At 36.2% G+C, this 23,501-nt stretch overlaps 1 protein-coding gene across 1 annotated transcript; it reads right to left on the reverse strand.

Annotated features, from left to right (window-relative positions):
* Positions 1-20,065: 20,065 nt before the first annotated feature.
* Positions 20,066-23,501, reverse strand: LOC112056034 (carboxylic ester hydrolase-like). The gene is made up of 3 exons (XM_052881658.1): positions 23,319-23,501; positions 21,274-22,523; positions 20,066-20,519 (listed from the first exon to the last, which is right to left on the reverse strand). Exons 1-3 carry the CDS (start codon positions 23,499-23,501, stop codon positions 20,156-20,158), a joined length of 1,797 nt encoding a protein of 598 aa, XP_052737618.1. The 3' UTR covers positions 20,066-20,155.

A 23,501-nucleotide genomic window follows, 5' to 3' on the forward strand; every position in this document is an offset into this window, starting at 1 on the left:
AATTAGTAAAACTAATAATAATAAAAATAAATGTTTGAAAGGAGAATGCCAGATTCTGACCCAGTCTTAACTCAGAATTTTGCGGAAAATGTAAATGTACTAAAAATATCCAATTATTAAATAATTGTTTTTTAATAAACCATTTTTACTGTTTAACTCCGGAATAAAAATCGTTATTTAACTCCACTCCGTTACCGAAAATTCCACTTCGTTACTTTATTAAAATTAACGAGATAACAAACAAGTTATAACAGTTAACACCACAAAGACCATTAGCGTAAAAATGTATGCAAAACTATTTAACCGTTTTAACCGTTTAAAACGATAGGGATGATAGTTTGTGCAACGAGATATTATTTCTGGACAGTGCAACACAGAAAACCGCTCAACCCGCCAGTTTATTAATGAAAATTGAGCGACATCCGATGTTACGGCGTCTGATATGCCTTAAATAACTCCCTCTGCTGCACTGGCGAAATCTAGGACACAGTATATTTTTGGTATAGGCAACATTTTGATAAAGAACTGTTGGAACAGTAGAAAATGAGTTTGTTAATCTAAATTCCATACCTAGACAACTGGCGCGTTTCTATTCTGTTTTGTTTACCTACTTGTAGAAATAAAAATTAATTTTTGATTCTGTTCTTTCAATTTTAATAGAAACTTAGAAATTTATCTACTGATAGGGTTAACTTAAGCTTCTCGCTTTACCCGCTAACATTACCTATTTTTTTTATTCAGTACAAGTTAGCCCATGACTACAATCTCACCTGATGGTAAGTGATGATGCAGTCTAAGATGGAAGCGGGCAACTTGTTAGGAGGAGGATGAAAATCCACACTCCTTTCGCTTTCTACACGACATTGTACCGGAACGCTAAATCGCTTGGCGGTACGTCTTTGTCGGTAACTAGCCACGGCCGAAGCCTCCCACCAGCCAGACCTGGACAAATTAAGAAAAACTCAATCAGCCCAGCCGGGGATCGAACCCAGGACCTCCGTCTTGTAAGTCCACTGCGCATACCACTGCGCCACGGAGGCCGTCAAACCTACTTCATAATTATACATATTCTGTGTTAATACATGAAGTAGGTAAATTAATATGAACCTGTCACTAACTTCGCGTCCACGTGATAGGCACATCGCATGTGTGTAGCACACGTGTACTTCACAGTTCGTATAACTTGAATGTTATACGTACAATAATAGAAAGCTTTCTGGGCAATTTATTCTTTAATAATGACGTCAATAGACTTATTTTTGAGCTTGCAAAGTTATTTATCTCGGAAAAAGCTTTCTACTTACATAATGATTTATTTATTTTGCTATCATCCGCGAAAAGTCGACGAACCCATGCGACAACGTCACCCAGGTCCGACAAAATACTCTCTACGTGCGTACGTGCTCCGGTTTCGGGGTGAAACGTACGTAGAGAGTATTTTGTCGGACCTGGGTGACGTTGTCGCATGGTTTCGTCGACTTTTCGCGGATGATAGCAAAATAAATAAATCATTATATGTATAATGATGAACTTCCGCAAAGTAATGCCTGCTTCTATCCAATATTTAAAAGCTTTTTTCGGTAAAAGGCGCGTTTGTAATCCTCTTAACTTTCATTTTAAGTTCTTAGTTTTAGTTACAACAATAAGAGCTTTTTTTACCTTGCATATCAAACGTGCTTGTAAACTAGGCCTTATTTTCCAATCTACGAACACAACTAGATCACAAATTCCTATATTCTACAGCCCTATCATCGCTATTGCTTGTCATTTTTGACGGCCTCTGTAGCGCAATGGTTTGCGCGGTGGATTTACAAAACGGAGGTCCTGGGTTCGATCGAGTGAGATTTTCTTAATTGGTCGAGGTCTGGCTGGTGGGAGGCTTCAGCCGTGGCGAGTCATCACCTTACCGACAAAGACGTACTGCCAAGCAATTTAGCGTTCCGGTGCGAAGAAAAGGGATGTGAATTGTCATCCTCCTCCTAACAAGTTAGCCCGCTTCCATCTTAGACTGCATCATCACTTAGGTGAGATAGTAGTCAAGGGCTAACTTGTAAATAATAAAAGAAACCCTACCCGATGTGTACTATTTAGCAACAAACCTTATAAACTAGGTATTAGAAGGTAATTTTGAAATTGAATATGAAACATACTTATATTTTGAGTTAATTATGATAATTTTTGTAGAATATATTAAGGTTAATAATAATGCAAATTCAAATAGAATAATAACAGTCTGTCTGTGTTCATGAAATTGCTGCAATTGTCAGTCTTTTTAATAAGATAATTTCTTTAATGATATTGCAAGTTGAGACTTTATATTGGAATACTTTATTATACTTACAGTAGTTTGTATTATACTTACAGTATTTCGTATAAATTTCAATATCGTCGTCATCAACCCATATTCGGCTCACTGCTGAGCTCGAGTCTCCTTTCAGAATGAGAGGGGTAAGGCTAATAGTCCACCACGCTGGCCCAATGCGGTTTGACAGACTTCACACACGCAGAGAATTAAGATAATTCTCTAGTATGCAAGTTTCCTCACGATGTTTTCCTTCACCGATTGAGACACGTGATATTTAATTTTATAAAATGCTCATAACTGAAAAGTTAGAGGTGCATGTCCCGGACCGGATTCGAACCCACACCCTCCGGAATTGGAGGCAGAGCTATACCCACTGGGCTATCACAGCTCCGCTAAATTTCAATACGTATTATCCTGAGAGTATGAACTTCTGCATCGATAACAACATTGCATTATAGAGTTATTACCAGAAATAGTGACCTAAAATCATATACCAACCATAACCCAGGTTAAAGTAATCCCTCACATCATTGATTCAAAGCTGGTAGAGTACCGATATAGCAGCAATTACTCTAACACCGTATCGCGGTAGCTAAGACGGTTTAAGCTTCAGAAGTGTTCGAACAGACGAACTGTTCATTTATCTAAAAGCATATCGAACAAGCAACTCTATAATTCAGCGGTCTGGAATGCTCTGAACATTTTTCGAAGGATGACAGCTTGAAGGCTAGACGCCGGATGAAAAATCAGTATTGCTTCCATTCAGGTAAACAATGAGATCGGAAGAACAAAGTTATTTTTTTAAACTCACCTAAATTTAAATGACGAATAACGATACAGCCTCATCCGAATTAGAAATGACCTTCATCCAACTGTTTAATGGATGAAAAGGGTTTTTATCAAATTTAGTACGTTAAAAAATTAAAAATATATTGCGAATAGGTTGCCTAATTTCTAACTGTTATAAACCATTATTAACTATCATTAATGATAGTTTGGTAAGGAGTTTTTGAGGCAACCTACTTGCAATATATTTTATATATAAAATGCTGTGTGCTGAAATACTAGATATGTGCAATACACGTATTTAATAGTACTTTTATCAAAAAAACGAATACCTAGAAAATAGCCGTATCTTCACAGTTATTACAAAAGTCGATTTAAAAATGTCCTTCTCTCACATTCAGTTCTATTCTTCGTTCAACGAAAGCGAATTCACGGATTAGATTCATTTTGCCAGTAGATATATTTTGATCGTGTTATTTTTGTTACAGGATATTCAGAGATTCGGTCAAGGATCAGGTATATTTGTGTACGGACGGAACTATAATTGTCTATCGATTTTGTTTCGAACTGTATAACAGTGGAACATTTCAGGCCTATTAACTACTTCACAAGGACTTTTTTTTCGTTTAATGACAACTTAGCGCTAACGAAATAGAAAAGGAAATAACAAGGTTATTTCTTTTAAGTATAAGACATGCCTTTTTTTAAATTGAAAAATATAAGCCTATCCCCCAATATAACTTATTCCTTCCAATTAAGGTTCAATCGAATTCAAAGTTTCTTACATGTAAGTTAACCTTGTAGGTAACCCCGTACCGGAAAGCTCAGTGTTGGTCGTCGCAACGCAGGGAGGCGCTCGATGCTGGCAGCTGAAAACCTTGTTGTTGGAAGTCCATGCAAGAAGCTTTTGTCCAACATTGGACGTCCATCGGCTCTTAATGATGATGTTGTTGTTGATGATGATGATGATGATGATGATGATTATAAAAAGAAAGAAGTGTCTGTATGCATGACTTAAAAAAAACGTGTTTGGTTCAGTAATTTTGTGTTAAAATAAAAATACCGAAATTGCCTGCGCTTGCGTTCATTATGCTAGGACACTAAAAACAGAAAAATAAAATCTTCTTAACTTCTAAATCACACAAAAAACTAAAAAGCAAAAATAACATCGTATGTGCTACATTTTGATCACTTTGAAGGCGGCGCCAACACACTGATGCATTAACTAAAGCCGATTAAATCATTTTGAACCGCTTTGATGAATACGTCACTGGCTTGGCACCGCCTTCAAAGTGATCAAATAGTAGCACAGTCAATGTTATGTTTCGCTTTTTAGTTCATTTTTGTGGTTCAATTTTTTTGTTAAAAAGATTTTTTATTAACTAATTACAAACATTGCCATAACAAAAGAGTGGCATTGAAAGTAAATCCTCTGTGGATGGTTCCCATCTACATGTAAATACACTTTGACATTGGTTCTGAATATTGTATCGATGAGTTGTTGACCAATACTCGGGGGGCGGAGTGTGTGGCCTTAATGTTCATTTTGTTTCAACTTCGCCTTTCAATGGTGTTATTCTAATCGCATATTTTTTTCATCGTTCGACAAGTTATACCTTCTTGAATATTTCACAATTATGTGGCAATGCAGATTATGACGTAAGTGCATATCGTCGTTATCAACCCATATACGGCTCACTGCTGAGCTCGATTCTCCTCTCAGAATGAGAGGGGTTAGGCCAATAGTCCACCACGCTGGCCCAATGCAGATTGGCAGACTTCACACACGTAGAGAATTAAGAAATTCTCTGGCGTGCAGGTTTCCTCACGATGTTGTTCCTTCACTGTTTGAGACACGTGATATTTAATTTCTTAAAATGCACACAACTGAAAAGTTGGAGGTGCGTGGCCCGGACCGGATTCGAACCCACACCCTCCAGAATTGGAGGCAGAGGTCACTATCCACTGGGCTATCACGTCTCTCAGTGCATATAGGTATCTTATATTTTCGTTTTTATACGAGTAGATATAATTCATCTCCAATTAAGAAAACCACGCAAGAAATTCTTTGACCGCTAGAAAGCCACGTTATTTGTGAATGTCATGAGCTATATTTTATATTCTTAAGGGAACAGGAACTACGTGGGTGAAACCGCGGGGCGTCACGTCGGCTAGTAGAAACATAAACGGATAAATAGACACATGTTGTGAACGTTTACATCCCTTTATCATTATCATTACCAGCTGATGGACGTCCAATGCTAGACATATGCCTCTTGACTTGGATCTCCATACAACCTGATCTAGAGCTGCCAGCATCCAGCGGTTTCCCGTAACCCACTTAATGCCATCAGTCCAAATAGTGGGGGTCGACCAACACTACGTTTTCCGGAGTCACCATTTCAGTACCTTGGGATTTCCACGTCCACCGGCTCTTCGCTATGTGCTCCACCCATTGCTACTTTACTTTACTTCTATTCGATCTCACAAAAATACTCCAACTATAGCTCACTCCATCGCCCGCTGAGCAACTCTAAGCCTTCTTAGAGGCCCACAGTTAGTGATGACATCCCTTTACATACCTCTTTTGCTTCGAGAATTAAAACGATTGATTTGCTAAAGTAAACTTACAATACTGAAACTCTTAGGGGCTCATACATTAAAACACACTTTCTGACTTAACTCTCTATTGCTAAGTTCTAGTCAGAAGGCAATAATTATGTACGACAATGTATCAAGTGTTGCTGTTTTGCAGACGATAACTTCCCATGGCCACAATTGAGATGGGACATGGGCTTATTACATCAACTGAAAGTTGACGGTGCAACGGTGTAGTTAACATACATGAAAATTACACCCCGAAACATAAAACTACTCCTTTTTGAAGTCGTTTAGTTTACATTTTAATACCCATAAAGTCAGCTACAGCGTTAAATCGTAAACTATATTCTACGGTCATTAACAAGTCATTAGAAGGCACTATTCTCTGTGAAGTAAAAAATATGCGTTTTTGTCACTTCTCTCTAATCGGGTCGTTGATTGATTTCAATGAAAAAGACGTGAGTTTGTTATTTTTTTCTATTATTTGACAGAATTTGATTAAAACTGTTATTTTTTGTACGTGGTTCGATTTTTTTTCTACTTCCTTTATTGATAATTGTATTTTGCAAAAAAAACACTGGAAAAAGAACAAAATTTAAACTGTAGTAGCGTAGTAAAATAAGAGTGCGAGATAAAATAATATTATTTAACGGTGGTAGAATCTCTACAAATAGTCAACTGGCATTTCAAAAGTGCTTGTAAATTGAGCCTACTTGAAATAAATTAATTTTGAATATTTTTTTTTGACAATATAACATACTCGTAGTTATCTATATATTATTTTGAAAAATATATTTATTTACGAGAATAAGATGTCTTTAAGTGTTTCATTTAAGTGTTCATATTATATTACCTACATACATTTCTGACTGTAATTAGAAAATCTCGTGATCTTTGATATTTCTACTGAATATTTTTTTTTCTATTCTCTCCGGAAAACTGAAAAATTCAAACTTGCCATTCAGCCTCGATGTAAGCCTGTTGCGTTTGCTGCCGAAACCGGAGCATCCTCAAGAGTTGTTAAATATCTCTAATATAGTCAACAAATACAACTTTACAGTTTCCGCAAAGTAGCATCTTCGAATCAGTAGTTTGTATGTGTATGTTAGATATACCTAATCTAGGAACTGAAATACATATCTTGATTTAAAATAGATAAATTATAATCGGGAGATTTCAAGATAGATTACAGAAGTCGGCCTGTCTATACAGAGAAGATCTTTACATTGATAGTTAACAAAGTTTGAAATACTCATTGATCTAATAGATAGTGTAACGGATGAAACAAAAACACAGAAATAATCAGCGAAAATGAGCCATTCGGGACTTAAACCGTTGCAAGGGAACATCCCTTGCAACGGTTTAAGTCCCGAATGGCTCATTTTCGCTGATTATTTCTGTGTTTTTGTTGACAGTTGAATAATTCGTAACGGACTGAATGTATTCAAATATTTGTCAATGGTAACTTACAGTTACCCTTGCACGTTATACGTTCCTTTATATGCCCGGCCAGTATTATTAAGTATAGGGTGATTGTGGGAACAGTCACCCTTTTTTCCGAGTCATATATCTTAAAAACCATAAAAGCTATCGATGTCAAATTTTAGTGGAAGAAAGGTAGACTAATTGGCTGCGTTTCGGTATACAAATATATGTATTATACTTAATAGTTTTTGAAAAATATATTTATTTTTTAAAAATGGCTTTTGATCCACTGTGTCCTATATAGTGTATACAGTGAGTCAGTTTTCAGGTCACAGTGGGTCAGTTGGGTGTTTAACCTAAAATAAAAGGTAATATTTTTTATCTATGTATAAAAACTGTATTTAGACTTTGTTTAACATATTATTAATGCTTTAATATTATGACAAACAGATTTTTTAAAATGTAGTATTCTTAACTAGTCAACCAAAAGTCTTCATATGTAAAATGTCAAAGTAAATGAAGTTCTTCTTCTTTATAAACAAATATAAGAATAATATTCATTAATTCAAATATAACCAACATAAAACCACATTATAAATTTTAAACAAAACAAATGATTCTTAGCTTCTAGACTTTTTACTTTAGCCACTTAACAATTTAAAAGCACTTTCGTTTTTTACCAAACCTATAAATCTCAATTGAGATTTTTGTAATAACATTATTATCAGCAAAACATAAAATTAAATAAAAACCTTTCCAAATACCAACTAACGGATATCGATTTGAGAACATAAGAGCGCAATTTTGATAATACTCCTTTAATGCTTGTTCTTGCTCATCCGTGAAAACTCTGTTAACTCTGGTACAAGTATCACATTTTCAGGACTTGTGGTTGTGGATTTGTGATGCTTTAACTTTGGCTGCATAATGTTGTAACGTCGAAAATGGAATTTTCTGTTCTCTAGCAACAGCAAGTATTTTTTCCCTGATTTGACATCTTGAAGAGCTTTTTTCATATCTTCTTCGGTATGATTACCTATTTTCCTACATAACAGGCGTTTCTTTGGCATTCTGTAAAATAAACTTACAATATGTAGATGTTAAGTTGGTGGTGTTACGTCCTTTGCCCTGGAGAGCACGTTAAGCCATCGATCCCAATATTATATAGAAATAGAAGAAACTCGCAGTTCTAATTCCCATAGGAAAAAGGTGATAATATAAAGCCTATTTTACTCCCTGATAATGTAGCTTTCTATTGAAAGAATATATAATATATATATAAATATATTTCGGTCAAGTAGTTTGTGAGTTTATTTGTTACCTACGAAAATACAAATCTTTCCACTTTAAAATATTAGTATAGAATATAGATTAATAGGTCCACAGTGGGTCGACTCACTGTGCCCACTTTGGAAACGACTCACTGTGTACCACCCACGCCATTTTAATTTAACGATGCAATAACAGAATACTTCACTGAGAAAGCTAGCTCAATTTACTATCAAATGAGACCTTAATAAGTACTTAAAACATAAAAACTTTAACTAACGTCTAACATTTATAACTATGGAAGAAATAAAAATTAAAACTTACGTATTTTTTCTACTTTTGCAGTCACAAAACACAAACTAATTCCTGTACCGTTTAAAACGCTTCCTAGCGATCCACTGGCAAGCTTGGCGTGAGTCATGTTGGAGCGCGAATATAATGTGAAAGAGACGCAACTATAGACCGTCTCTTTTTCACCAATATATTGCCGACCAAGTGTTCCCACATGACCCACTGTAGCCACAATGACCCTAAACATCTAAAAAATATAAAATATACAATTGCGTCTTCATGAGTCAGAACTGTCCCTGTAGCCAAATGGCACGTCGATTTTCTTTCTACGATCGCAAACGCTTCGAAAACTAGAAAAGTGTACGGGAATAACATTTGCTATCGAAAGGTCACGTGATCAAGATCTGTCATTCCCATACATGTTAAAAGTAGACTGTGGGTAGTAAAACAAAGTAGTTGACAATTTGAATCTCTCTTTATTTTTATGTTAAAAAATTAGTAAAGTTAATTTTTAGTTTACTCTTATGTACTATTAAGCATTACTAAACCTACCAGCTCCTGTCTCATATATTTGCACAGATTTTTATTCAACTTAGTGACCGTGTGTATATAACCTCACTTTTGCACTATAAAAGTTCACTGTTTTCACTATGGAATCCTTAAAAAAAAGTGTTAATGACATAAGTGAGCATTTTAACAGTCGTATGGCTGAGTTTCAAAAGGAGTTGAGGGGGGCCATCCCGGCCACAAGTCCGACGTCCAACTTAAATGCTCAGTTTGCCTCGTTCAGAACTTTTGTTTTGACGGCGCTTGAGAACCTGCAACTGCAGGTGGGGCTTCTGGCAAGGCAGCAGGATGAACTTGAAATGAGATCCAGAAGAAAAATTCTACTCGTACATGGAATTCCAGAGGCCGATAAAGAGGACCCTGCTACTACAGTTTGTAAGGTGCTGACTGGTCCTCTTAAGCTCCCTGAGCTATCATCAGGATCACTAAGTCGCTGCCATCGTTTGGGACATCTGGGCAACGACAAGCCCCGGGCAATACTTGTCAAATTTAACAACTGGGCTCTGAAGGATGCTGTGTGGTCCGCTAAAACAAAACTGAAGGGCTCAGGGGTGACTGTGTCCGAGTTTCTCATCAAAAGTCGGCATACGACCTTCCTTGCGGCTCGACAGAAATTCGGTGTCACGAAGTGTTGGACCAGAGATGGCAACATCATGGTACTTGACGCAGCGGGTAAGCGACATCGGATATCATCTTTAGCGGAATTAAATGCTATCCCGGCGCCTTCGCAGGACCTTTCTGCTGCTGCAATTCCGTTAGCCACTGTGTCTGAGGCTCCAAAGGACTCTAGAGCGGCTATTCCCAAAGTTAAGAGAGTGGCTAGGAGATAGTTTCAATTGACCATTATTTTCTCTTCTTTCACTAGTCACTAATGTGCATTATTTTAAATTAGTTATGTTTATAACATAAAACGGTGTGTGGTGCTTGTCTCAAAAGTTAATAATCATTCTTCTTTTTGTTTGTGTCTTCAGAATTAATTTTCAGCAAGGTAATACGAATTTATATATTTTTATTTTGAATTTCGGATTGACAAATGACAAATGACATTTGACATTAGACATTGATGTTTAACAAATGTCAATGACCACAGACTAATAGATATTTCGTATGTCAATGACTATTGAATAAATTGTAAACACCGCACGACACCATTGTCATAATCCGACCATAGACAGAGATTGTATCTCTCTTTATAAATGTGCGTTACAGATTATGAATTCCTCCTTAACATAGTTAGCATCACATTTATCGAGCGTATTGTTATTTAGCATGTAAAATAAAAGAGTGTATGTTTCTAACTAAAATTAGTTATATTGTTTTTCTTTTTATTTTATGCATGTTTATAATTTTACTTAAACTTTTTTTTTTTTTTTTTGTAAAATTAGTTAAATTTTATTTCTAAGTTTTTTAATTTTAAGCATGTTTGTTTATAAGTTTTTTTTATATTATTTTTTCTCTTCTCTGTTTGTTCTGTGTAATAATTGTTTTTATATCGATTGTTATTTTGGGTAGCTGGCGGTTTGGGAAATAAGAGGTACATAGTTTTTGCGATTTTTTTGTAATTACATAAGTTTAATTTTTATACTTAATTTTAATTATTATATATTTTATTATATTATAATTTAAAATAATATATATTTATATTTAAATATTATAATGTCGATTAGCAGTATTGATAGTGACCTTTTTTTGTCTATGTCGTCTAGCTCCAGTGATGATAGCTTCCACAGTACATCTTTACTTCCGCTTAATGTTACCCTTGATTCTTACTTCTCAGATTGTCTGAAAAACTTTAATGTTGTCCATTTAAATGCGCAAAGTATCCCGGCTCATTTTCCAGATATGCTTGCGTCTTTTGAGTCCCGTAATATTCATGCCATTTTAATTTCAGAATCTTGGCTGAAAACCTGTTTACCCTCAACTTCCTACTCACTGCCCGGTTATAGGCTTATCCGTAATGATCGTGTGGGTAAGGGAGGGGGTGGAGTAGCGATCTACTTACGATCTTACATTCCTTTTTCTATTGTTAGTTCGTCTACTCAACCTCCTTTACCTGATGCAGCTGAGCATTTATTACTGGAAGTCGAACTTTCACATATTAAAATTCTTCTTGGAGTATTTTACTGTCCCCCTTCTATACCTAATTACTTTCACTCTTTTGAAATTTTATTGGAAAATTTAATTCCTCTGTATAGTCATTCTATTATTTTAGGTGACTTCAATACATGTTTACAAAAGGATGATTATCGTAGCAAGAAGTTTTTATCTATTCTTGATTCTTGTAATTTATCTGTCCTGCCTCTTGCTGCTACACATTACTCTCCTGGTTGTATTCCTTCACTTCTAGATGTCATTATTGTCTCATCTCCTGATTTCGTTTTTAAGCACGGTCAATGTCCTGCCAACTCTTTTTCTTATCATGATCTGATCTATCTCTCCTATAAAATACGTCCTCCTAAAGCTAAATCAAAAATTCTTCTGCAGCGTAACTTTGCAGGGATTGATAAAGGTCGCCTTTGCGAGGACGCAAATAATTTAGATTGGACTGCCATTACAAGTGCAGACACTCTCGATCGTAAAGTGGACATTTTTAATACTTTGATTACTCAACTATACGATATGCATGCACCAGTAAAACCTGTCAAAATGAAGCACTTGCCTGCTCCTTGGCTATCGGAGGAAATTAAATTGTTAATGCATAAAAAGAATACAGCTAAGCAAAAGTACAAAACGAAGGACTCCGATATTAATCGTCTAAAATATCACAAAGCCCGGAATCGCTGCAATACATTGTGTAGAGATGCTCAACGACGCCACATTTATAAATCTGTACAAAATAGTGACACCGCTAAAACTTGGAAATTTCTTAATACACTTGGAGTTGGAAAATCATCTTCGAACAATCCTATAAATATTGATTTAGAACTTCTCAATAAACATTTTTCTACTTCCGATACAATTGACAGTACTGAAAAGGAGTCCATTCTTAGCACTCTTTCTTCTATACCAACACCAGATTTTCTTCCGTTTACTTTCGAATCTTTTACCGAATGTGATGTTAAGAAGAGTGTTTTGTCTATCGCTTCGAATGCTGTTGGATCTGATAGCGTAAGCCGTAATATGATTATTCCTATCATTGATATTATTTCCCCAGTTCTTACACATATCCTCAACTATTCCATTTATTCCAGTGAATTTCCACAGGCTTGGAAGAATGCACAAATTATTCCTCTTCCTAAAAAAATTAGTTCCACAACGTTTTCTGACTTCCGTCCAATTTCTATTTTGCCGTTCCTTTCTAAAGTCCTTGAAAAACTTGTCTTCCAGCAGTTATCCGTATTCTTAAACCGAAATTTACTTTTAAGTCCATTACAATCTGGTTTTCGTCCTGGTCATGTGGTACGGTTACCGCTTTGACTAAAGTTACTGACGATATTCGTTGGGCGATGGATAATAGACAACTCACTGTACTAGTTCTGCTTGATTTCAGTAATGCTTTTAATTCTGTAGACTATGACATTTTGTTGAGTCTATTACGCTCTATTAACATATCTCCATCGGTTATAGACTGGTTTCAGAGCTACCTCAAAGGCCGTAAGCAGCGCATTCGGGTTGATGACTTCTTCTCATCTTGGTGCGATGTTACGGCAGGGGTACCTCAGGGTGGCGTGTTATCTCCATTACTTTTCTCTATCTTCATTAATTCGATCACTCAAAATATAACTTCTCTTTACCATATGTATGCAGATGATATCCAAATATACCGCTCATCATCTCTTGAGAACCTAAATTCAACTGTCTCTGCTATAAACTGTGACCTTAGCGCAATTGATATCTGGAGCAGACAGTACGGGCTCAAGGTAAATCCCCTAAAATCTAAGGCCATTATTATTGGTAGTCCTGCCCTCATCTCAAGAGTTGATTGGGTAGATCTCCGGCCAGTTTTGTATAATGGTACCACTATTCCTTTTTGTGACACAGTTAAAGATCTTGGGGTACATCTTGATAACCAGTTGTCGTGGTGCGTGCATGTCAAAGAGTTGAGTAAAAAGATGTTTGCTACTTTTGGCTCACTGAGACGTTTAAGATCATTTTTACCAATTCCTACTAAAGTTATGTTAGCACATACTCTTCTTCTTTCGGTTTTAGATTATGCGGACGCGAGCTATCTAAATATAACTGAGGACCAACTCAATAAACTTGAGCGACTTCAAAATCTTGCTATTCGGTTCATATTTAGCCTACGCAAATATGACCATATTTCTGAATTCCGTCAGAAGCTCAAGTGGCTCCCTATTCGTCGTCGCCGGGATCTGCATGTACTTTCACTTTTGTACTGTGTGTTGTTTAATCCAAAATCTCCTGTGTATCTGAAGGAGAAATTTACGTTTCAGGGAGTGCAGTCTGAACTGAGACAGTGTCGATTACTAACTCTATGTTTACCCGTGCATAAGACGAAATTTTATAAACATTCTTTCGTTGTGCAAGCCGTTAAGTTATGGAATGCTCTCCCTTTAAATATACGGCAATCAAAGACACTGGACATTTTTAAAAATGCCGTAAAGTCTCATTATCTGGTGCAGTAAAGACGATCTGTATATATTATTTCTTATCAATATAAGGTATTTATTAGTATATTTTGATATGTATTTTATTCAATATTGTTGGTATTTGTGTAATATTGTTTATGTATTAGGATGTAAATTATTTGTATGTATGTGTATTACTAATACTATGGTTATTTTTGTTTTACGCCACCTGCTGATGTCCTTAAGTTTTCCTAAACCGAAGGTTGCCTGGAAGAAATCGCTACTTAGCGATAAGGCCGCCTTTTGTATGCTGATCTCTTCCTAATTTGTTTTTTATTTCACTTGTTTTTGTCTTTGTGGTGTGCAAATAAAGTATATTTATCTTTATCTTTATGTTTCGAAGCGATTGCGATCGTAGAAAGAGAATCGACGTGTGTGAACAAAATAATGGGTAATTATAGTAGCAGTCAAGTTTAGCCGTGATAGCCCAGTGGATATGACCTCTTCCTCCGATTCCGGAGGGTGAGGGTTACCGATATACCATAATAGGCCTGCTGACTTCAGCCAATCAAAATGAATGATTAAAATTGACCCAAAATGTTCTTGGATCGAGTTCCAGGAACCAAGGACTTCTCTGTTGTTCTCTGTGAAAAAGAATCACCAGTCTGTCACTTTCTTAGCATCCTAAATTCGGTTGCGAAAACGTTATAATTTACTAATGCGAACATTATTCTTATTAAGCCATAAAATGCCTACAAGATTTGTACATTACGCTTTATAGGCAGTGTATCCTGTGGTGTAACCTGAACGAGGGGCGCAGGATGTGACCACATGGCCCGCGAGAGACGGCTGCGGCACGGGCGGCGCACGGCTCCGAAAGGCGTAGTATGGATGCGGTGTCTACCTAATAGAGCCGTGATAGTCCAGTGGATATGTACTCTGCCTACGATTCGGAGAGCGTAGATTCTAATCCAATTCAGGGCATGCACCTCCAACTTTTCAATTATATGCATACAACCTCTTAATTACATTTAATATGCATACATTTAATATGACAATAAAAGTCGCTTATTGAACAACGAAAGTTATTTAAACACATAATACCTAAATATTGTCTACAATGTCAATGGGTTTTGTGTTTAGTAAGTGTAAAAACTATTTATACATAAATATATATAAATAAACACAAAATTATGCATGTATTCGGTCAGTGGAGTCGCTAAATCCGGATCAATTATTGTGGTGATTTTGTAGGTACGTAACATATCTATAGTTTTAAATTATCATTGGTCCTTAACGATTAAGGAAAACATCGTAATTCATTACGTGTGTATAGTCTGCCAATCCGTATTGGGCCAGCATGGTGAACTATTAGCCTAACCCCATTCTGAGAGAAGACTCGTACTCACAGTGAGCTAAATACGGATTGTTAATGATCTACCTAATAGTCAAAGTCAAAGTTTATTTCAAGTAACTTTTGTTAAAAAGTACTTTTGAAACGTCAATTCATATTATGATAATAAATGGTGTTATGAAAATTAAGTCGGAAAATACAAATTAAAGATACGAGGATTCCAAACGGTCTGAGTAGAGTTCACAACAATTTCAGCCAGGGTTTGCTTATCAATATACTTTCCATCCATCCATGTAGACACCCTGAATCATGACTTTTTTTGCCAACAAACTGCAGTGAAATCCTCTGCGTAGTTTAAACCCGTACAAACGCCGAACTGTGTCTTATTCTATTATTTTTGTAGAATTTTGACCGAGTTCTAGTCTTTATAAAAATAAAATAACAGAAACTCAATGTTAATCAAATACCTATTAAAAATTAAAACTAAAAAACTGAGAGAATTTTTTTTTTGTGAGAAAAAAATCGGATAATAATCAGGGCATGTCCACAGTATTCTGTCCCGCAAAAGAGTAACTCTAAAAATCGTGAGCAGCACGTGTGTAAGGCAATTTCAGCCAAATGCGCCGCGCGTATGCACAATGTACCTTCTTATAAGAAAATGACGAATTTGTTTGTTTAATAATTATTCTACATAATACATAATGAATAAATACAAATACAAATACAATTCTTTATTTGCTGATACAGTTTACAAGGTCTTAACAAATGAAATTAAGCCTTACCATAGTGCAACCATTAAAATTGGTTTTTGCAGTGGATAATGGTTACAAACACTAAAAAAACACAACATAAATAAAAAATAACAATAATTATTAGGTAAAAATCATTTGATTTTATATCTATATTACCAGGCCAAGTCTCCCTCTTTTTTAAGGTAGAAGGGTTTTAGCTCCTCTGAGTCGCCTCTCAGAATGAGAGGGGACTCGAGCTCAGCTGGCCCAATGCTGATTGGCAGACTTCACCCACGCAGAGAATTAAGAAAATTCTCTGGTACGCAGGTTTCCTCACGATGTTTTTCCTTCACCGTTTGAGACACGTGATATTTAATTTCTTAAAATGCACACAACTGAAAAGTTGGATGCCCCACACCCTCCGGAATCGGAGGCAGAAGTCATATCCACTGGGCTATCACGGTTCTTGCCTACCTATACCTACTTATACATAATCTATATAACGGCACGCACAGTTTGGTCAGTACAAGCACAGTATACATATACTGGTACTCAGACCAATTATAGAAGGACCTGTATCGCACTCATAGTCACGAACAAAATTCTCTGTCATTTTCTGAGGAAAACGAGCTTAGATTTTGTATATATCTTATACTAAACTAGAAGATTTTGCCCGTTTTTTACACAATTCAATTACACAAAAATGTATTTTTACGGAGCACTTTAACCGACGAACACGATTACAACTATTTAACATCGATTCTATAGAGACAATTTTTATAATTGTATTAGATGGTTGATCATATACTTTAACAGAAAAGTAACGTCTAGCGAGGCAGGTCCTAGACATTAATTGGTCTAAGTACTGGTACAAGTATGTTTACACTGGCACAGCTGCAGCCAGCTCAATAGGTATTAAATCTGCAATGTAGCAGTTTTTACGGCTTCCACCATAAGTGCTTTATACTCAACATCGGCGTCTTTGGTAAACATTCCTAATGATGCCTTGTATTATGGAATCAAAAATTTCATACAGGCTGTGCCTAGCGGTTTTACCTGTACTATAAAATACTTGGGAGTGAATTGCCGTATAACTGGATGCTTAGTTCTAACGGTATGATAATAACTAGCCAGGTAAGAAACCAATAGTAACTTGACGTAGATACTCCTCTAGTCCTAATTTAGTGAACCGCGACTTTGTCCGCGAGAAAATCGGTGTATTCCTTTTAAATTTTTGACAGTGTTCTCATCTTAAGCCCGCCAACCCGCATTGGAGTAGCGTAGTGGGTCAAAGCCCCATATACTCTCACCTATATGAATGGAAGTTTGGCCGGTAAATTTGACTTATAACCCCGTATTCTTACGGAAACAGAAACTACACCGGTGAAACCGCGGCGCGTTGGCTAGAATTCTATAAAACCTAAAAGCTTATCTTGAATATTTGCTACATATTTTTAGGGTACCGTACGCAGAGTGTAAGGACTCTATTAGGTATTAAGACTCCGCCGTCCGTCCGTCTGTCACCAGGTTGTACCTACTTATCTCACGAAGGTGATAGTTATAGTTTAGAAAATTCGTTCGTAACACGCCCGATGGTCCGCGCGCGCACGACCTCACAACCGCGTAGTCTTTTCCCCCCGTCGCCCGCATATCATGGGAGTGTCATCAACGAACTCAACATCAACTATATACAGTTGAAATTTTCACAGATTACGTATTTCTGTGATAAAGACTACTAACTAAAACAAATTAAAAATAAAATAAATATTTAAGAAGACTTCTAAGCAACAAACACGACTTTATTGCCCTTTTTCAAAGACTTGCACAGTTATTTATATTCTAGTAAAATAACTACGAGAAAATTCAATGTCGAAGTGCTCGTTACCCCACGCTCCCCTTCCCGACTGGTAGATATGACGTTGCAAATGCAGTGCAAAACCTAATTAATCGCGGTAAATGTAATGGAGCACGCAATATGACCTTTGACACCCATGACCCCTGAACTTTCATGGACTGCCACTTAGTATTTACATGCTACACCATACTGACTACTATGCATCACCGTCAGCCTATTTTTAACAGCCTACGGCAGGGCCAGACCTCTTTTCGTATATAAGAAAGAATTTGGGGTAATAGATCCATGTTGCCCCAAAAAAAATGTCGATTGACACTATGATATTAAATACTACATGTGTTACTAGCGCATGAAAGATGAGGCGCTGAAAAGAGGAAATTTATAGTCAATTCAATGTTATTTGTGGTCAAAAACGGACGTTATTTAAACAAATAATACCTAAATATCGTCTACAATGTCGATTTGTGTGTTCAGGAAGTGTAAAAACTACACTATATGCATAAATATATAATGGAATTAAGGACAAAATTGTCCATGTGTGCACTCAATTATGTAGCCTATTAATCAGATCACTTTTTGCGGTGATTTTGTAGGGACGTACGTAACCGATCTATAGTATAAAATTATCATTGGATTAACAAGTGTTTTTTTATACTTTACAAATTAGCCCTTGACTACAATCTCACCTCTAAGATCAATCTAAGATGTAATCGGGCTAACTTGTTAGGAGGAGGATGAAAATTCACACCCCTTTCGGTTGTGACACGTGGTTGCCTAGAAGATGACTTTGCAATACCAAAATAAATGGAGATTTATCTCTTAGCGTAAAGATCTTCAATTCATGAGTGCGAAGTCATCTCCTTAGCAAGCGTGTTCCATCACATGCTGATTCATCATTAACATTGCAGGCGTGATTGCAGTCAAGCATTTGCCTGAAAAAAAAATACAATGACATGTTATAATATATCATCGTATTTTTATAGATAAGATTAATATGTAGTATATCCAGCCTCAGTAGATAAAGTCTTAAACAGATAATGTATAAGAGCGGGGGCACACGATGCGTTGCGGCGGCGGTGCGGCGCCTGAGCGGTGTCAGAAATATCTGTGGCATGTCACACGATACGCTCCAACGCCGCACCGGACTTGCAACCACCAAGACGAGGCTGGGAGGGCTAAATACGTTGCGACGTCGGAGCGGCACCGCTCAGTTGTTTATGCCTCACAACATTACTTTATTAACAGACTGTCCAACGCTGCTACGGCGCCGTTGCTACATAACAACGTTGCGGCGCCGCACCACTCATGTGCCCGCTGATACGGTGAAATCTTTGCGATGCGGCGCCGCAATGAGTAGTGTGCCCCTGCTCTTAAACATACCTAAATAATAATATATAGACGTCAATAAAAAATCTTAAAATAATTGTTTCCAATTCGGTCAAAACAACGAGATAGGTGGTATATTTAAGCATTACAAAACACTACCTGAACAAACGCAATTCAAATTAATACGTATAGTACGAGATCCGGCATAAGGAATATATACCCTCATCTATTATTTATTTGAGATAAGAAATAAATAATAGAAAGTATTCACATTTGACAGATTGCAAATAGGTTAGCTAGTTAAATTGCGCTCGGTTAGTATTAAATGATTAAAACTTTCATTAAATCTACTTTTTACTACAATCAATAGAAATCGTATATTAGTTAAAAGAAATTAACTATAAAAAGAAATTATTAAAGAAATAAACTTAACAGAATTGAAAATGTAAAGGTTGCTTGCTTTCACACTCCAATGGTGGGGTTGCCATATGTAACCAGTTAATTAATGTTATTTAAATAACCTCATCAGTTATTAAGTAGTCTAATAAGCCAAAGGAAAGCTTATTTTAGGCTAAACTTAACTTTGTACCTAAGTTGCATTTGAGTAAGTACATACTATGGTAGTAGTTGATGGTATCTCGAATTTTGTATGAAAAATGTGTTTGGCTGCAATTTAACTGGGCAACCTATTTGCAATATGTCACTGTGATTATCTATCACTTATTTCTTATCACTAGTGAATAACAGATGAGGGTATATATTTGTAATGCTGGATCTTAGACCAGTATCACTATCACCCGATTGACGTCCACAGATTGACGTGGGCTTTAAGTGAGGTCATCCATACACCGTTAATATATTGAAAGAAATCAAACAATCTTCATTTATAATACTGTATTTTATTATTAAATGTAATTATTTTATAAATAGGTAACTAAACACGAATAAAACTAAAATAAAGGATAAAATATGTCATAACTTTAATTGGATTTTTGAAAAATCCTATCAAGTCTAAAGCATAAAAAGAATAGTTAAAACTGCAACAGTTTTATATATTATATTAATTTAATATAATATGAACTGAAACGGTAGAAATAATAGCTACCAAGTATGTTTTTACGAAAGTATTTGTGAGTTGTGAAACTTATCTAAAACCGCAAAAAGCGAGATAATGAGAAATGTGTATCCGACAGCAGTAGAAGCAGAGTCATTGTCATCTTCTCCTGGTTCTGGGTCGTCTTCCCCAGTGTCATTCCTACTTTTCATGGTAAATCTACTCTTAGCATCAACAAAAAACTGAGAATAGATTTCATCCCAAAACGCCATAGTCGTTGGTTGTGGATTTCTCCAGTTTGCATCGAAATAAGCGTCTTCACTTGTAAGAATTTCTTCATCATCAGAAATTCTTAGAAAATTACTGTGAGTCGAATTAGGATAATATGGCAACCATTCTACTTGAGATGTTTCACTTGTTGGTATTCTGCAAAAAAAAAACCATTATTATTGTATCATGTTTCCAAATAATCAGAACATATATCAAGACGAAGACGCCACATAGAGAGAACAGCTAACAAAGCGACAAGTAGTATCTTTATTACACGAACCATTTGTGGCCACTTTTGTTTACTTACTAACTCAAAATCTATATAACACGAAAACATGAAATTTGGTTTACATATTAAATCGTGTAAGATTATCTAGCTACCTAATTTCGTAACTAAAGCTCAAATAATTGATCAGATCTAAAAATCGAAAAATTTAATATGTTTGATAAATAGATTGATCGAAATGTTTCTAGATAACCTAGATCGTTGAAATTTAGTATCTAGTATCCACATAAAAATCCGAAATTACAATCGATAACGACACACATCTGTGTTATAGAATTTGGCTCCCATTTTCACATTTATGTTTTGATAGGATATGATTACTTTTTGTGAAGATTGCTATTTGTATTTAATAATTTATTTCTAAAATGCAGACACCACGTGTCGTCACCCGCGTAGTTCCCGTTCCCGTAGGAATATGGGGAAAAAATGAAGGCTATATCACCCGGGGATAGTATTTCTTTTCAGTTTATTTGTTGGTATAATCGATAAAGACACACATCTGTGATATAGAATTGGGCTCCCATTTACACATTTATGTTTTGGTATAGACAGAGATATTACAGCAAATTATATTATAGTAGATATTATAAGAATACTTATTGCTTATGGAATAGCAATACCAACCCAGTTTTAGCAAAGTTTGTCCAACGTTCAACAAGGAGGTTTCCAATCGTAAGATCTAAACCAGTTAACTCATTAGAAAACATGTACACCAATTCTTCTAAATGACCTGCACTGGAAATTTCTATTGGTCTACTAAGAACTTCTTCACTACGACTTCCTCTATAAGAAAATTGATAAAGATACACATCTGAATCTGATAATAATGCTCGAAAACGTGCCTCTCTTATAGCTGATACTAATATCATTGTATCACCATTATATTTCAGAAAGTTGTTAAATAGACTTTCATTGACTGGCCCATTCCCGAAATAAGCAGTCCTTATTTTTTCTGCAGTTTCCTCTTCTTGTTCAATAGATTCAAAACCAATGTCAGATTGTAAGAAATCCGTAAAAGAATCATCCATTCTTTCCAACCAATCCTTATTTATACCCTCATTGATTCGTATAGTACCTTCAAAGTCGACAAATCCTGTCATGAAAGGAATTTGTATTTGTTCTCCGTTCGTTATTATTTCATAAGGGGACTTTAACATTAGTGGTGTTACGTTTTCTATTTCTTTTTCTATACATGGAGCAAATGCTAGTGAATTGTCTGTAAGATCAAGTTTATTGATAACGGCCATCAATGCTGCTGTACTAGCTTGAGTTAAAACATCTGACAGTTGTTCTATAGTAGTAACCGTATGACCTAGAGCTTCTGCAACTTCAATAGCATATCGTAAATTATTACGGGTTACAGCCCACGGGGACAGCGCCGTTCCACTCTGAGATATAACTTTGTGAACTAGACCTTCTGCTAATGGGGAAAGTGTGATTAAATCGACAGCAGACGCACCACTGCCGTGTCCTACTAGTGTAACATTATCAGGATCTCCGCCAAAACGTTCGATATTTTCTTGAATCCATTTTAATCCTGCAATAATGTCTTTAAGTCCAGCATTACCAGGAGCATTTTCAGTACCTAGACATAAAAACCCAAGAATTGATTCTCTGTAAGGGATGCGCGCCACAATAACGTCTTTTTCAACGAATCTTAAAGATTGGTCTAAGTCATCTCTTGAATTGAATTCAGTGCCTCTTATCCACACCATCACAGGTAATTTCTTAGTTCTATCAAGCGTTGGTGTCATTATGTCCACTGCCAAGCAGTCTTCGGTTCCTTCGTAACCATCACCCATAGGTCTCACACATTTGACATCTTCTCGATTTGAGATGAACTCACTTCGAAATGTGGGAGGTGGTGAAGGAGCCTGAAAAAATAATTGCAATATACAACTTTCACTTCTTTTATTGATGTAAAATCCCCTAATTAACCCTATAGATGTTATGTATCTATAAAATTAATTAAGGGATATTTTAAAAAGTGGATTTTTTTGTTTCCGGCTGGACAGATTTTATGGTTTTTTACGATTAGTCTCCGTCCCAAACAAATTCCACACAGACGTAGACGGGACCAGACAGGACTGAAAAGTATGTATCTCTGCGTGATCTAATCAGGAATGAGGAGATCCGCAGATAAACCAAACTCACTGAAATAGCTCAGCGAGTCGCGAAGCTGAAGTAGCAATGGGCAGGCCACATAGTTCGGAGAGCCGCACAAGAATGACGACCCCGCATCGGAAAGCTCAGTGTTGGTCGTCTTTCCACTAGGACCGAGGACATCAAGCGGATTGCAGGAAACCGATGGATGCTGGCGGCTCGAGACCGTTATGCTTGGAGGTCCATGCAAGAGGCCTATGTTCAGCAGTGGACGTCCATCGGCTAATAATGATGATGATAAGTCTAAGAACAAAGAGACTATCTAGTTCATTATTTTTTTTTTGATCATGTGAGTAGGGACATATAATAATCTAACGACTAATAAAGGGTTAAAAGGTCTAAAATCGTGGCATGTCATAATAAATATAATAAGCTCATACAATAAAGTTCGAGCCCCTTTAAAAATTATCCTCAATAGTGATGGGTTTATTCAACAAAAAATCAGCAACAAAATTAGGTATTTTGTTATTGCACAATAATTTACACAATAAATCAGTAAAATTTACCTTAAATCTGTTGATACCAGATGTAGAATCTGCGAACGGAATACCAGAAAATTTATAGTAACCCTCCTTGGTAGTTGATCCTACTACGGTTCCTTGCAAAATTCTCACTTTCGGTTCCGAAATGTAGTTTTCGCACAGCACACCACAAATTATGACAAAAGACCATAAAATCTTAACCGCCAT

This window comes from Bicyclus anynana, chromosome 1 (genome assembly GCF_947172395.1).
Source record: "Bicyclus anynana chromosome 1, ilBicAnyn1.1, whole genome shotgun sequence".
Taxonomy (NCBI): Eukaryota; Metazoa; Arthropoda; class Insecta; order Lepidoptera; family Nymphalidae; genus Bicyclus; species Bicyclus anynana.